Source organism: Cibotium barometz, chromosome 3, assembly GCF_041138505.1.
Source record: "Cibotium barometz isolate CiBa-2024 chromosome 3, ASM4113850v1, whole genome shotgun sequence".
Taxonomy (NCBI): domain Eukaryota; kingdom Viridiplantae; phylum Streptophyta; class Polypodiopsida; order Cyatheales; family Cibotiaceae; genus Cibotium; species Cibotium barometz.
Genome location: NC_141048.1, coordinates 24,189,945 through 24,206,491, shown reverse-complemented (window position 1 = coordinate 24,206,491; position 16,547 = coordinate 24,189,945). Strand labels below are relative to the sequence as shown.

Below are 16,547 nucleotides of genomic sequence, written 5' to 3'. Positions count from 1 at the left end.
GACAGTGAGGAGACTCCCGATACACCCTTCTTTGCCTACACCTCTAGGCCGCAGGATTCAGATGCTAGAGGTTGACGGCACTCCATAGAAGCAACACAACACCGGCAGTCCCAAGGCCTCCCTCCTTAGTTTCTCTCAAATTTTCGGAAGAGGCTATGGGATAGTTTTCGGCCATGAAAGATTACTCTCTTTCTATGGCAGCTAGCACATAGGAGCTTGGCAGTTGGCACTTGGCTGGCCATAGGAGGTAGGCCCACAATCTGTTCAAAGTGTGGCCATCCCCAGGAGTTCTAGCGTCACTGTCTTTGGGATTGCTAGAAGGCTCAACAGGGTTGGCAGCGAATTCTCCGCATCTTCATTATGGACGGGGATCCCTCCCGCACTTCCCTTCTGCCCTTACAGCCATTTGCCCCCACCTCCCACCTCTTGCCTCCTGCCTCCCGCCTCCCTTTGCCGTGCCGCCCTCCTTGCCTCCTTTTGCGCTTCCGCCCTTCCTCTGCGCTTCTGCTTCCTTCCCTTCCTTCTGCACCCTTCCCGCCTCTCATATTGCACTTTTTAAAGTACGAAAAAAGTTGGCATGTGTGATTGGCATTATGGTCTCCCCCAAAGCCAATCCCTCATCATCCCCATCGGCCGGGCGAACTATCAACCTCTTCCAAGACAAGCTCCAGGTTCTACAACATGAAATTTTTATTATAGAAAGTAAATGTTTAAATGTTTGTAATTCTCAACTTTACCAGGACTTATAATGATTTTAATGAGTGAAAAATGTAAAGGGTGTGAAAGGCTTTAGATGTAATGGGTGTGAAGGGAAAGGATCAAAATAATGTACGTGAGTGACATCAAAGAGTGCAAAAATAATAGATGTCGGTGATGTGAAGAGTTGTAATGTTCACATGAAAGGTGATAACTATCTCCATCACCCTGAAGCACTACCAGCGCAGCCAAGCAAGTGAGAGGACCACTGCAGTCAAAGCCATAGAGGGTCACTGCAGTCGTAATCTCCAAGCTTGCGAAGCAACAACCTGTCAAGGAAATCGCGAGCGCAGACCAGAGATTCGATTCGTTGCTAGCCGACGGCATCCTAAGCGCAAACGCTGTAGAAAGAAAGAAAGAAACGAAGATGCCACCGGTGCAGATTTGCAGAGTGAAAAAAAAAAGGTTTTAATTAAAATTAAAAGAAAACCTTATGTCAAGATTAAGCTGTAATTCACATGCTGATAATTGAGCCAATGGAAAATCAATATTTTCTGTACCAATATCTTATAAACAGTCAGGCAACATCCTCAGAAGTCAGAATGGTCCTATAGGAAAAGGACTGATTCCAAGCTCCCCGTCTCCCTGCATCTGGGCGCATTTCTTCTGCTCCCCGCCATTTTACATGCTGCCCGTCCTTCCGCCTGTTCTCCAGCCTTCCGCCCTCTCTTGACCACCTCTTCACCTGCACACTCCTCTCCACCCCCCTTCATTTCCACCTTTACCACTTTGTTGCCTGCCCCTCCCGCTTTGTTGCCTGTGCCAGTTTCCGCCCCCCCCCCCCCCCCCCCCCCCCCCCCCCCCCCCTCTTCGTTGCCCTTATCTGCCTTGCTCAAATACAGATCTCCCTTAAATCAAGGTTCAAGTCGGCCTTCTTTCCTGATTAGCATCATGGCTAATCAATCCCCTCCGGCCGGGCAAACCATCCATTTTTCTCAAGACGAGCTTGTGACCCTCTTCACCGAAATCAACAAAGACTCCAAGACGACACTCATTGGAAAATCTTTGGCTCTCACCCCTCACATATCCAGGCCCGCGTATCCTAGCCCGTGACTGAGAACTGGCAGCATTGCCTTCTAAATTTGCGCTTCATTTTAAAGATGTAAGGCTACTTGGGAGAGGATTCTTTCAAGTAGACTTTCACGTAGAGGAAGTAGCCTCAGAAGTGCTCGAAGGCAGTCCTTTCCCTTCGGGCCCAAGGAAGATTTTTTTCGTACCTTACACTAGCTACTTTGACCCTGTCAACCGTCAACCTATTACTCTCAGATTCCCAGTTCTTCCTCATGCTTATTGGCCATTGTTGGAGGCCATTGGGGCAGCCTTTGGGCTGGTCGTACAAGTGCCTACCATCCCAGCTTTTCCACTTCTGTTGTGCCCAGATATCGAGTGACCAAGTCAATGCCTCGGCTGATGTTGTTCGCAAGGTTATTGTGGTGGCTCGTGACACTAAGCCATTTGAGGATTTTGTGGCGCTTTTTGGACCTAACGGTCCCTTGCAGCAACACATAGAGACGTCAAGTAGACCTAACCAGTGCCGGGTATGTCACCAGATGGTGGGCCACTTTGCACGGGATTTCCCTATGGCTAGGAGTCATAGGAGGAGGGGGCAAACGCGCTCCCCAAGCGACACAGCCATTGGAGGGAGGCTAGGCCCCTGCAAAGACTCCTCTCCTGCTCTTTGAATCTGGTGAGTCAGTCCTGACTTGCGGTCTATATAAGGGTATTGATCTCCCAAAGTCCATAGTCAAGCACACGAGTCCCAGCAAACAGCTGCATGTGTGGTGTCTGCATTGCCTCCCAAAAGGATCTCCCAGACGTTATTGCACTCCCGAGCTTGCAGGGCGACCAGATTCTTTAGTGAGTAGAGTACGCCAGTCTCCCAGGCTAGTGTTTCATTTGTAGGTAGATGGGCCACCTTACTCGGTCCTGGCCTCTCGGCGAGACAGGCCCATAGAGTACGCCCACGGCCCACCCAACCCTCGTCTGAGGCACCGGAGGCTAGGATGGAGGTTCCCATCCAGCTGGCGGCCGCGGAGACCCAGCCTCACTCCCAGGCTAGGACAGACGTTTCCGTCCGGCTGGCCCTGGAGGCCCATCATCCCTCCTAGGCTCAGCAAGAGGAGGGCCCTGACATTGGCAAGCAGTTTGCTGCGTCAACCTAGACAGCACCACCGCCCACCCCCCAAGGAGCGACGCTGGCCTGATCAACTTGAAGGTGCCCGACCTCCCCCCCCCCCCCCCCCCCCCAAGGTAATGGTACCCTTCGAGAATTGTTATGGGCATTTACTTCCAGATGAGTGGATGGACGATGCGGCGTCCCTGGCGCCGCTCAAGAGATTCTTGCAGAACTTGGCACATCCTCCGAGGTTCCGGAGCTGGTGTTCCCCCATCCCCCATCCCCCACCCCCCCCCCCCAAACCCCCCGTGTGATCCCTCCTCCCTCTAGCGAGGATCGCCCCCCTCCCACCATGGTTCCTACCCCCTCCACTCCCCCTCTTTTTAGGCTCCACCCTCTCCCCCCTTGTCTCCTCCCGCTGTTTCTTCCTCCCCTCCCTCAGCCTCCCCTGTCTATTCCCAGCACCCCCGGCCCCCTCCGGAGTCTTCAGAGGCAGTTAATTCACGACTTCACAGACCTAGTGGAGATGACTATTAAAGCCTCCCCGATGGTTTCTCTTCCCCCCAAGTTGCTTGGCGCACCCCCGTCCCCTCCCCCCAATCATGGGTGTGCCTGTTGACTATGGCCTCTTTAGATGCCTTCCTACTGTTGAGGCTTGCAAGCTCTCTGAGATCGTGGTGCCACTCCACGTTTGTCTAGTCTTGCAACATACACGTGGCAGTGGAGCGGTGGTCCTTTCATTTCCTCTCAGTGTTGCCCGCATCTGGCCCTGGTCAGACTGCAATTATTCCCCCTTCAAACCGACCCCAAAGACCCTTCGTGGAGAGGGTGCCCTGAGTAGGTGTCACTTCCCCCATCATTAGCACCTCGCGGTAGGGTGTATGCACAAATGCAGCAAGATTTTGCCTAGATGTAGCCATACCTTTTGGTCCCCAGCGTTTGGTCCAGAGGGGAACCTAGGAGGGGTGTGCACTTTGGTGTTAGTAATAAGCAAATGCTTCCGTTGATGGTGGATTCAAGCACCATTGTTCAGGGGACGGTGTAGTAGATTATAGTCAGGGTTGGTGAGGACCGGGTGGGTTTCCTCAATATCTATTCTCCCAATAGGGTGGCGGGGCAGATTGAGTTCTGGGCCCGGGTGAGATAGGCGCTTCCCCATACTGTTTCTTAGTGCACAGGTGGAGATTTTAACCTGCTGGAGGACCTAGAGGTCAGGCAAGAAGGAGGCTTGGATATGATCACTGAGAGTGAGTACATGGCCTAGGAGGATCTGGTCCTCTCTCCTCTGCGTGGACATGATCCTTGACACTCACTAGAGTTTGGCTGATTGTCGAGTAGCCTTTGCTTCTCCAGATCTGACCAGAGGATGCAGGGACCGAGCATCTCACACATTGATAGATTTGATGTGGATTAGTGGTCTTGTAGGTAGAGGTGATTTGGTTGGTATTCTCACAGGCACCACATTGTCAGATTATATGTACTTCTCCTATATGATGCATGGAGAGCAGAGTGTCAGCAGAGTGTTTGAATCCTTGACAGATGAGTCCAAGACCCTGAGATCGCTACAAGAGTCCAAGAGATTTGGGAGAGTCTCACTTTTAGACCGGCAGAGGCGGCAGGCGTGCTCGACTATGGATTTCCCCTGGAGGATGCTTGAAGACCAGAGCATCAGAGCAAAACCGGCCCTATCGATCATCCGATCGAATCAATGGATAATACTCCTTTTGGAGGCCAGGGAAATAGACCATCACGGGAAAGCCAAATACACCTGCCAAGGGGTCAAATGCAAGGTCAGAACCATGGTACCATCTCACGAAGAATGCCTGAGCTCTGTGTATCATGACGAGACTCTGCTACATTACCTGATCAGCCGCTGCAAGTGACTCAAACTCCACATGAGAGTAGCCAAACCCAAGAAAATGGATACCGGTGATTTTGCTGGGCTTGCCGATGAGGGCTGCCTAGAGAAAATCCCGGACTTGCTCGCCCGCAAGGTGGCTCCCTACAATCTTTCAGACCAATGAAGAGGCCGCGAGAGAAAATCCCGGACTTGCTCGCCGGCAAGGTGGCTCCCTACAATCTTTCAGACCAATGAAGAGGCCGCGAGAGAAGATAATGCGCGATGCTAAAATCTGGAGGTCTGCCTCAGAAAATAGGCAAGGGATGACAACCTCAGCCGGGGATGACGGAACGGATGCCATGGAGTCCTCCTGGAAGGTGAAGACCAGAAGCACCTACTCTTGTCAAAGAAGAGCAACCTGAGAGCAAAAGCCTGCGAGGAAGATGAAGGGCAATGGTGGGGCAACGAAAAGGGGGCAATGGCAGCTGATGGAGGGTGAAAAGCGGAGAGGCTGAGACAGCATGATGAGCATGCGGCAGGAGGGGAAGGAGGAGGAGAGCAGCTTGAAGGGGAGAGCAAAGGAGATGGCAGAAGCAGAAAGGGAGGGCAAGCGGGGGGGGGGGGGGGGGGGGGGGGGGGGGGGGGGGGGGCGCTCCAATGCTAATCGACGATCAATAATGCTACTAATAAGCATGTATATTGAAAACGCAGCAGATTTATGAGAGTGGAACCAGGATATTTTTTTCTCCTCCACTCCTACAGGGCTTTTATGGCAGCATAGTCCCCCGATTGGTTGAGATCTCCCTACCTTTTCATAAGAGATCTCACTTTGTATTATTCTTTTAACCTAACAGAAGTTGTTTTCTATTAAAAAAAAATAAAGCATACTTACAAATCTCACACACCACCACACGCACATGCATGTGTGTAATATTTTGACTCGAAAAAAGCGCCAACCATTCCATCAATCAAGCAGCAGTTCTCTGCTCAACCCACTTATGGGAGGGCAAGCATCTGCCAAGTCTTTACCCACTCCAAACACATTGATGAATTTCTCAAAACGAGATGAGCAACTCGGGCTACTAGAATTAGCTCCCAAAACTACCCTCCACTCTTAATTAAGAGTCCACCATGACTTCCTCCTAGAGAAGAACCAATTCAATTGGTTAATTGTCAGCAAAATGTTTTTTTTTCCAAAAGATGATCCTTCATTAGTCATAGAAGAGATTTATTAGCAGAAAAGCTAACTACAAAGCTACTTGCCGCATGGGGGAGCCTGCTATGTACATTTCTCCAAGGAGGTAAAAAGAGAAACAAGAGGGGACTCCCTCTCCGCATGGCCGTCCTCGGAGGGGAGGGGGGTGAGGGAAAAGACACACTGGGGGCCTGTAATGTAAAAACAGGGTCCATAGCCCTATCTAGTGAGTACTACTATAAGTTGGATTTCTTTCCAAAAATCCACAAAGGTGGAATACCAACTTTCTACAACAGTCAACTCCCTAGAGCAGGATTGATAAATCAATGCTTGCCTTGACTTCGATAAGGTAAAGCACTGCACCAATCAAGAGTTCCTGTTTATGTAGTTTCAGCAGACTCTATACCTTCTTGACCAAATTTATGAACACCTAGCTGCCACCACCAGATGTTTCTGTCAAAGGTTGGTGTGAAGCTTGCTGTTCAAGAACAGATTTTACAGGTTGGATATTGAGTCATTGGAGACGGAAAGAAAGCAGATTGCCTTGGTGTTTTCTTCAATTGAACTTTGTTTGCATTAACAAAAACTAATCTAGAGTGACCCGCTCATTCTGGGTATTCTTAATCATGGTGTCCTTTCAAGCTGGAAGTAATCAATAAGTTTGGGCTTCCATAAAAAGTTATTTATAACAACATTTTGTTCTGAACTAGAAAGATTGAAAATAGTACTTTGTTTTCTGTGTGTCTTTCGAATCTGTCCTGTAGAAACCGATTATGAACTCGGGTAACTTTACGAGCACACACCCCAATGATCCCAAACGGGGCAAAGTCAGCTGGAGAGAATCTTGATGTAACAAGCTCAATACAGTTCTTGAACCATGTCCGCTCAATGCTCCCAGCCTCCATTCGAATGTTGCCACCTTCAACCACCATTTGATAGGAATTACTTCAAATGAAGAACTAGATAGCAAAAAAGAGTCATTGGAATCTGAATAGTAATACAAGCCATTACGTCAAACATCTTAAAAGCAGGGAGTAATCACTCATAAGGAACATACCAGTATCTAGTTCAACCATTAGCCAGTGTATCCTAAGATCAATGCTGTCTTGTTCTTTGGCTTTGTTTGCCTGCAATTCCTCCCTCAACTTATCTATCTGTTTCATCACAGAGCACAGTTGACTGTCTATAGACTTTGCCTTTTCTTCAAAGTCCGAGTACCAATCACTTCTTCCATGCTGATCTTCTGTTTCACTTTCAAAAAGCTCACAAACTTCCCTCTCCAAATCCTTCCGTGACTTTGCAAGTTCAGAAAATTTCCTGTTTTTACCCCCCAAAAAAAAACTGAAAGTAGATACTTACATATTCTTCGTAATGGTAAATAAGTTCTCTTTTTCAAAGGCCATGTGCTGTCTTTAAAGCTTAGTTTTTAAAGCTTAGTTTTGGGCTCTACCAATATTTAAATTTTTTGATATAATCGATATGTAAAGCTTAGTTTTTAAAAAATTTGACTTTCTAAGACAGTTTTCAGATTTAGTACGATATCTTAAACTAGAAATAATTAAGGTACTGCAACAGAGTTCTTCCAAGATCTCCTAAACACACAAGAACAGGCACAGCATTAATCCAGATTAGGGTTCTGCAGGCTAGCTCACCACCCAACCAGAGATCCAGTACAACAGAGGATCTCCCCTGAGCATAGGGGTAAGGCTCCATCCATATAGACTCACACCAATTAGCCCTGCCATTCCATAGCACCAAGGCCTTCCATCTGCCTCAAAGATGAACAACTGTGAATGGATTGCATCCATGGTCTAGGCATAGACCATATTGTCACATGACAACACAATAATCCACTCTATAGGCTCATCCCACTTATGTAGTCACTTATGAGTTATACAAAGCTATAACTTACGGGATTACTAGCTTATGAGTCTTAGCCACAATAGTCAACCTGCTTTCTAAATTTTTGGGCCACTAACCGACACATTAGCCAATCTAACCCCCAAGTTAACCTGAGTACATAACATACTTTCCCTCTTCAAGCATCCTCATAAACATAGTAGCACGAAACGGCGTTTCCGCCCCCAGGAAACGGTTCGGGCGTTTCCAGAAACGGCAGGCCGGCGGAAACGCCGTTTCCGCGTATTTTTTTTTTCAGGTTTTGACGGGGGGGGGGGGGGGGGGGGGGGGGGGGGGGGCGCGTGCGTTTTTGCATTTTCGCTCTCCTTTCCTGCGGCGCTGCGCTTCTTCGAACCTTGCGCCTTTTCACCACAAAGGGCCAAGGCTCAAGGCCAAGGCCCTAAGGCTCAAGCCTTTGCCCCCAGTGCCCCCCACAAGGCTCCAAGGCCTGTACTCTGCAGGCAGCTTGCTCCAGTGCTCTCCAATCTCACAGGTGGCTGCCCATTCTTCAAGGCTTCAAGGCCCAACTTCCAAGCCTCCAAGCGCAAGTGTTCTCGAGGGTAAGTGCTTTCAACTTCAAGTCTCACTATGCCTACAGATCCCTATTGGCAGTATGCAACAAAAGGGGATGGATATGTCGGAGGTGGGGGTTCCCGCAAGTGGAAATGTAATTTTTGTGGATATGAAAAAACAGGTTCAGTGACCCGGGTAAAAGACCATTTGGGGCATGTCCCAGGCAGAGATGTCGCTTTATGTCAAAATGTGCCGCCCGATGTATTGGCATCACTTGAGGGTTGGAGAAAGCAACGCCTTGGTTTGGATGTTGGTGAGCAACATATGGCAGCACATGCAACAGGTGAAGCATCCTCGAGCCAAGTGGCCTCTTCAAAGAGGACTAGAGTTGAGAGCCAGACAGATGTATCTTCGAGTGTGGGTGAGGGCCCTAGTGCAAAGAGGACACCTTTACCTAGTGTGGAAGTGCCTGCAAAGGGTTCATTGCAAAGAGCAAGCATTACAGCAGGCTTGCAAAAGCAAGCCATGAAGGAGGCAACAAGGGAGGTCACGCGCTTGTTTATACGGTGTGCTATCTCTTTCAATGTGGCTCGCACCATACAATGGAAGAAGACCATGCGGGCCGTTAGCCGCATTGGCTGTGAGTGGGAGGGTCCCTCGGCTGAGACAATCCGCACACGAGAATTAAAGAAGGAGAAACTCAACGTAGAAGGCCAGCTTGAGTTTTTGAAAGAAACATGGAAGAAATATGGCTGCACTATCTTATGTGATGGATGGTCAGATGTACGCAAGAGGAATGTGTATAATGTGCTTATCTCCTCTTGCAAAGGCACCATGTTTTACAAGGCCATTGATGCATCGGCTGCGGGTCTCACCGTTACAGGTCTCTTTATTTGGACACACATCAAGAAGGTGATTGAGGAGATTGGCCCACAAAATGTTGTGCAGGTTATTACGGATAATGGAAGCAATTGTGTCTCCATGGGGAGTATGTTGGAGGATGCATTCCCAACAATTGTGTGGACCCCTTGTGCCTCCCATAGTCTTGATTTATTGATTGAGGATTTGGGGAGAATTTTTTGGGTCAGTGAAATCTTTGCCACCGCGAGGAGCATTGTCAAATTTGTGACACAAAGACCAAAGGTTTTGAGCATGTACAGGGTTAATAGTACCTTGGAGCTTCTCAAGCCATCCACTACGAGGTTTGCATACATGTTCATAGTGCTTGAGCGGCTTCTTCGTGTGCGGCCAAATCTGATTCGCACTATTAGTTGTGATGCATGGATCCAGTCGGGTAAGAGTATGACCCCAAAGTTTGTGGATTTTAGACGCAAGATCCTCAATGAAGCATGGTGGGAAGAGGCAGAGGCATTAGTGAAGACCTTAAATCTCATCTACACGGTCTTGCGCATCACGGACATGGAGGGGAGTACACTAGGCCTCATTTATGAGTACATGGATAGGATCGGGAAGGCACTAGACAACAATGCCTACCTATCTGTAGAGAGGTACGTACTTCTTCGCTCATGACTCATGGCTCATGAGCCTTTGCCAAATTGCCTTTTTGTCTTGACTCTTTTCTAAGTTATAACTTTAAAGTCTTTCTTTGGTTTTGTTTGTTACTTGTAACTTGTAGAATCGCGGAGATCAAGCAGATTTGGCAAAACCGTTGGGTTTGGTTTCATAGACCAATCCATGCTGTGGCTCATGTGTTGCATCCTCTATGGCGTAGCGAGGATCAGCTTGAGTGTGAGGAGCTAAACGATGACTTCCAAACCTATGTGGAGAAATGGTGTGGTGGCAATTTGCAGATGTTGCGATGCTTAGAGGATGATCTCCTTGCTTTCCGCAATGGTGGGAGAAATATGGACATGGTGTGCCTACGTTGGTGAGTAAGAAGTCCCTCCGCTTAAGCTTTAACGGCGACACCTTATTTGTATAATGTACTAATCCTAAATCTGCTCTTTGAACAGAGACGTCTTGCCATTCGAGTCCTCTCACAAGATTGCAGCTCTGGAACTTGTGAGAGGAATTGGAGCACATGGGCGCTCTACCATACGAAGAGGAGGAACAAGTTGACTACAGCCCAACTTGAGCGTCTTGTTTTCTGCAATTGTAACTTGAAGCTTCTTGAGCGGGCAGCTATGGGTCCTGAGCCAATGCAAGTGAATGTCGACAAGATTGACATTGAGAAGGTGCGGGATATTCCCACAATTCTACAAGAGGACCGAGATCTTTACACTTTGCTTTACGAGGAGGCCACAACACCAGTTCACGACACACGTGGTGGTCGTCGTAGGAGAGGGAGGCCGGCTGCAGCTAGTACTAGTGCTGCTAGAGAGGAGGCTACTGGAGAGGACTCATCTTCTTGCAGTGAGGACACACGCGAGAGCCATGAGGACTCTCAGGAGGATTCAGACTCCTCGGGTGCTTCAGATGAGGCTCAGCAGTGATCACTGATTCACTGATGTTCCATGTTTTTTGTTTAGTTTTTCTTATCCTTAGGGATTATGGACAGCCGGCATGTCGGTTATTTTGTAGTTTTTGAACCTCTGACTCCCAAGTTTGATGATCATTGCTGATATGTATGATGTATTATGATCACAATTTGCAGCTTGCTATGTATGCTTCGGCCTTCAGCCTTTAGTTTTTTATGGTTCACATGAATTTGCCGCGACATCATACATGTCCATTTGGCATTATCTACATTCTGTTAAGTGTTATGATTCTAATGTCCACTTGAGTCTTCGATGTGTCTTGTTTGAGGTCTCTATGCATGTTTTTTGCATCTCTTGACATAAGTTTATTTAATAGGATGTCTCTATGCATGTTTTTTACATGTCTAAAATAAATTCAAAAGAAACTCCGTTTCTTGCCGTTTCCGACCTCGCGGAAACTCGGAAACTCCGTTTCCGACCCGGTCCGAACCGACCGTTTCTGCCGGTCCAGGTTACTATGCTCATAAATGAATCTGTGAAATTTCTGCTAGCAAGCTGACTCCCTCGTTAACTGGAAAGTGTGCATTCATCTTCTTGGATGATATACTAATCTTTTATGCCACAACACAGCAACATGAGCGTGATGTGGAGAAGGTCTTGCAACTTTTGCGAGACAATGAGCTCTACACTAATGAGTGCATTTGGCCTCTTGGAAGCGTCTTTCTTCTCCTCACAATGATCAGTGAGTCTGGTATTCGCCTTGACCCTAAAAAGGTGCAGGTTATATTGGATTGGAATGTGCCCAAGACTCTTCAAGAAATCTGCTCATTTGTGGGTCTTTTTCATGCCTACAACACCCACGTGGAAAAATTTTCCGACCTTGCAGCACCTCTTATAGATTTGTTCAAGGACATGAAGATGTGTCGCCAGAAAGTCTCTGTTACCAGCAAAGCTCTTGAGGTCTTCCATGCTTTACAGAAAATGATCTCAAAAGCACAAGTTCTCAAGCTAGCATCAAGAGAGGACCCATTTGAGGTTATCAATGATGCTAGAAACCTTGCCATCGGTGTTGTTTTATAGCAAGAAGGCAAACCAGGGGATTATTATAGCCACAAGTTGAATGAGGCTGAGAAGAATTGTTTGGTGTATGATGAAGAGCTTTTAGGGATGCAATTCCCCATGCATTAATTTTTTCTCATAGGGATTGGGAAAAATGCATATATATATATATATTCGTAAAAGTAGCCTCACTAGTCTTAGGCCCACACTAGGCCTACCTTTTGAAAAATATGTAAGCCAATAAGGCATGTGAGGATGCGCACTTTGCTACAAGGATACAAGGCTCCAAAAGAGATATTCAAAGGTGGTCTCCGCTTCATCAACTATTTCCAACCTTCCATTTATCGAATAAGGCATGCAAAGTCTACCTTCTCTTTTTTGTAATAAAGAAACGAAATATCAAAGCTTGGTACTATCTTCTGATTTTCTTTTGTGGAGAAACCCACCATCTCTAGAAACATCCATGAGGATTCACTAAGCCTCTACACACCATCTACATATCCTTGGAGAGGCTCATTTTGGAGAATTACTTGGAGATATTTTAGCTCATGTAACCCCAACTCACCTTGGATATCCAAAGTATCTCCATCTATCAAAATATCCTCATCTATCCAAAGTATCCCGCCACATGGCAGGCTAAGAGGACACCAAACCTTGTAATATCTCATGATATTAAATATCTTTGTAATCTTGGAGGCCTATAAAAAGGGTCATAGTCTTGGCATCAACACAAGAGAGAATAGAGATCCATCCATAGGAGCCATTACCCTTCATCTCTATCCATCATCCTTAGGCTATCACTCTAGTCATCCTCTCCTTCCTCAAGCCTTGTTATCCTTATGCTTGTATCCCTACTTTTCATATCAACAAGATTGTATTGTGGGCTTTTCCTATCATCAAGTGCATATCCTCTCTCTCTCTCTCTCCCTCTCTCTCTCTCTCTCTCATTTCAATAGAATATTTGTATTCCATGCTTAAAGTTTCTCTTGGGTAGATTCTTAATGTGCCCCGTGCATGGAAGCAAGGAGGAGCAAGGAAAGGTGTGGGCTTGCCCCTACTCTCTTCTCCACTAGGCTTGGCGTGTCACTAAGAGGGTTGAGGAGGAGCTCCCCTAAGAGTGCGGTCCAGGGCCTTGGTGTGAGGTTCGAGAGAGTTTTCCTTTGGAGCCCTTTCCATCACCTTGCCTCCCTCCTCCTCCTTGTGTTTTGTGAGCTAGGGATCTAGGAGAGTGTTAGAGGCCACCCCTCTAGAATCCTCCCTCGCCGCCTTTGGTATCCAATTTGTGGTTTTCACCCACAAACACATAGTCAGACAAAGATATCCAATCAGTTGCCCTTCGATGTCCTCAAATCGTATTGCCATGACAAGCAGTCATAATAGGAACAATACCTTATGTTGGTGGAGGCAATCCTAAACGACACTCACTCATCTACTATTGGCAGGGCTCCATATGAGGTAACATTTGATCACTATTTCTCGTCTCTTCTTATGAGGATGGTGTCACCATCATTCAACAAGACCACAAAGATATTCTCCAAGATCATTGAGTCAGTAAAGGAGCACCTAACCAAAGCACAGGAAGCATACACTACGCAAGCCAACAAGTCTAGAAGAGATATCAACTACGAGGAAGATTGGGTATTTCTCCGCATCATGAAACAACGGTTAAAGCAAGTGGGCAAGCGTGTCCCAAGATTTCTTTCTGAAGTTTCGGCCCATTTCCTATTGTAAAGAAGCTCAATGATGTCTCCATGAAGTTGAAGTTGCCAAATAGTCGGACTATGCATGATGTCTTCCAGGTCTCATGGTTAAAAGTTGTATGTTGGATCATCATTACAAGAGGTCCGAATGAGGGACAGCCTGAAGTGATCTCAACGAATCAGAAGTCATCGAGCCTAAGTAGATTCCTCTCCATAAGTGGAAGCATGGTTCGAGTAAAAGAATCAGAAGATAGTTTTAGAAACCGAGGCACTCAAAAAGCCACTGGTTGGACGAGGAAGTCTTCAAGGAGTACCCCTAGTTATTGGTAGACTACAGGGAGGCCATGCAACTACCACCATAGAAGTAGCACTGATGTAGTCCACACCTCATGGCCACTTGGGCCAGAATCCAAGGATCTTTGAAGGCTACGAAGAGAAAGCACTGCCAACTTATGAGAAAGTGGGAGCTTTTTCACTCCCACTCATATGGGACCTTGTTGGCAGCACAAGGTACCTGATTGGTTGGGATTTCCCCCTTGTTTGGTCTGAAATCTTCTTTTTGTATACTTTTTCATACTTGATAGAAGTCTCTTTTCTGGTAGAAATAATCTGTAAAATCCTCCTTTGGTCCCCTCTAAGACCTGCTATAAGTCTCCTCTCCTCCACTCTAAAGGCCATCCAACACCATAGACAATGCAGGCCCCCTATCCCATCTAGACACCTGCTTATTTCTACTTTCCTCCCAACTGGAGTCCCTGCCATAGTAGCAAATGAATGTGTTGCAAGGGTTAGAAACCTCTGCAACGTTTTCAGCTATGAATGTTTTGAAAGTTTTACAAAGCCTCACAGCAAGAAACAAACTGCCCATTTTTTAGGTTGATTTTTTTGTTTTTTTTCCAGCAAGCACGACTTCTTCACCAAAAGAGGGCCATAATAGTGCTGTAAAAAAGAATGGATTTATATGGGGGTGTTATCTCTTCTCTATCTGTTTCTCCAATGCAGCGAGCCTTTAAACAACTAGTTTTGGCATCAACACCTTGCATTCCCCGTCTCAAAATAATGATATCCTAGCCTCGACTACTTTGCGAGCCTCTCAGCATTGCTATCAGCACAAAGTATTCTTCAGCAGAAACCTGTGTTCCATGACATAGCTGGAAACCCTTGAGCTTTGGCGACCATATCCACGCCTTAAGTAAAACAGTTTCTTTTAAGATTTTTGTATGACACACATTACGACAAGACAAGATAATCACCTCTTCAAGCTGTTCATTTGCTTAAATTCCTTTAGAGATGAGACATTCAGGATGTCATTCCTGCGGTATCTCAGTGACTTGATGCACATATTATAATACACACGCTTTCTTGTATAGGTTGTCTTTGCTGCTTGCTTCTCCTCCTCGGTTATGATTTCTGTGTCCAAAACTTGTAAGTTTGACAATCGAAAGAGAACATAGGTCTGCATGGACAATCAAAAACCCAATCGGACTCAATAACTTCCACTAACTATTAATACACACTTTTAAGCATATCAACAGCTATTAATGACAGGAACTACAAACCTGATAATTGTGAAGTGAAGATATTGGGCTTTTACCCCACTGATAATCTAAAAATCGAAGATCCTTCAGTAATCTTAGCTTTGTCAACTTGGCAATCTCCTAGAGCATCAGACACTGGTAAAGTCAAACAAGTTGTCATCCTTTCAGAAAGAAATAACCACGTTCCTTTTACCTTGCTCAAGTGAATCATCTTACAAGAAACATTTGGCTGAAAAAATACATACAAAAAGAAAAAATAAGGTTATGGAATCAAGTATTAAGGAGGCACAGAAACATAACAGTAGAGGATTGTAAAGGTTTATGCAGTATCAAGGATGTAAAACTAGTTTGAAGGCAAGTAGGTTTTGGGCCTCTTATCACTCATAGAGAGATTGTGGACACTTCAAGAGACCACTATTTAATCCAAAGCACTTGTCTCTAAAGTTTTAGAGAATAGCAGCTCGCAGGGCAGGGAGGGGTATCATGCCAACAAACTCCAATGATACCTTCTCCAATAGACGCTCATTACAGACTACTTTTTTTTTTTTCCAAGAAAGAGACTTCTATTAAGTATGAAAAAGACATAAAAAAACCATGGCTGTAAGCCGGAAAAGAATCACCCCAATATGTAAGGTGATTTCAACCACTGAGGAGCACCATGATGCCATGAGAGACTTGTGGGACTAGAGGAAAAGAAAATGCCATGGTCCCACTCCCTCATAAGGGATGCATTGGATAGCTTCATCAGTTTATTTGAGACTTCCTTTGATTAGGATTATATGGCATTGTACTTACTAGGGCAAGAGTAGCTTCGGATACCATTACTGTGCCTAAGCAAGAGGAAGGATTGAACACATCATTGACCTTGAGGTGCAGTGTAAGGCTTTACTTTGTTAGTTGGTTGTCAAAGGAAAAAGATCTTTTTTTTTCCCGGGAAAAAGATCCTTGTATTAGTTACCGAGAAAACAACCAAAATGGCAAAGCACAAACTCATCCTCAAATGGGAAATGAGAGTCAAGATGTACAAAAGGGGAGGACAGTCTTCTCTTCTAACTGGCCGCTCTAGGAGGAGAAGGCTACCTCATACAATGGGGAGGGGGAAACAACCATAGAAGTGGTCTATAATGCCAAGTGGGCTCACCACACAATTATCTGTAAGAAAAAGACCGTGCCGATAGATCCTCAAGAAGGCCTCCCGTTGGCACTTCCGCATGTGGTCTGAGCCACCCTGTAGCTGCCCCCACTAACCACGGAGAGTATGAATGGTATCGAGCCAAATGCTCCGAATAGACTCCGCTGGCGGGGTGAGGGTGCCCTCGATGTCTTCACTGCATCGAGCTCTCCATATATGCCATGCAGCTATACTGCTACAAATCTCCCATCTCTGGCTAGAACCTGGCGTCCAGTGGCCTGTAGGACAAGCTGGAACTAGCACTGTAGAAAAACTAAGCTGAGAGACCTAAAGGGCTAGTCACTGTAGAAAAACTAAGCTG

General features: G+C 46.4%; 2 protein-coding genes across 12 annotated transcripts in view; one reads left to right on the top strand and one right to left on the bottom strand.

Moving 5' to 3' along the window:
* LOC147639861 (uncharacterized) overlaps positions 1–16,547 on the bottom strand; it is a 168,933-nt gene that overhangs the window by 124,422 nt on the left and 27,964 nt on the right. For all 11 annotated transcript variants that reach the window (XM_086774803.1, XM_086774780.1, XM_086774789.1 and 8 more), the window contains 4 exons: positions 15,076–15,174; positions 14,770–14,972; positions 6,965–7,224; positions 6,636–6,826 (listed from right to left, as the gene is read on the bottom strand). In XM_086774803.1, the coding sequence (XP_086630929.1) occupies positions 6,636–6,826; positions 6,965–7,224; positions 14,770–14,972; positions 15,076–15,174 (753 nt within the window). The remainder of the gene's footprint in view (positions 1–6,635; positions 6,827–6,964; positions 7,225–14,769; positions 14,973–15,075; positions 15,175–16,547) is intronic.
* On the top strand, positions 8,162–11,837 carry LOC147639862 (uncharacterized). Its single transcript, XM_086781736.1, has 4 exons — positions 8,162–9,827; positions 9,956–10,193; positions 10,293–10,768; positions 11,309–11,837. Exons 1-4 carry the CDS (start codon positions 8,395–8,397, stop codon positions 11,835–11,837), a joined length of 2,676 nt encoding a protein of 891 aa, XP_086637862.1. The 5' UTR covers positions 8,162–8,394.

What these genes read in the sequence shown, in the direction of transcription:
- LOC147639862 (XM_086781736.1), top strand. Translation starts at nt 8,395, where the DNA reads ATGCCTACAGATCCCTATTGGCAGTATGCAACAAAAGGGGATGGATAT. An exon ending in GCCTACCTATCTGTAGAGAG is followed by an intron (nt 9,828 to 9,955) that starts GTACGTACTTCT and finishes TGTAACTTGTAG; the next exon opens with AATCGCGGAGATCAAGCAGA. An exon ending in GTGGGAGAAATATGGACATG is followed by an intron (nt 10,194 to 10,292) that starts GTGTGCCTACGT and finishes CTCTTTGAACAG; the next exon opens with AGACGTCTTGCCATTCGAGT.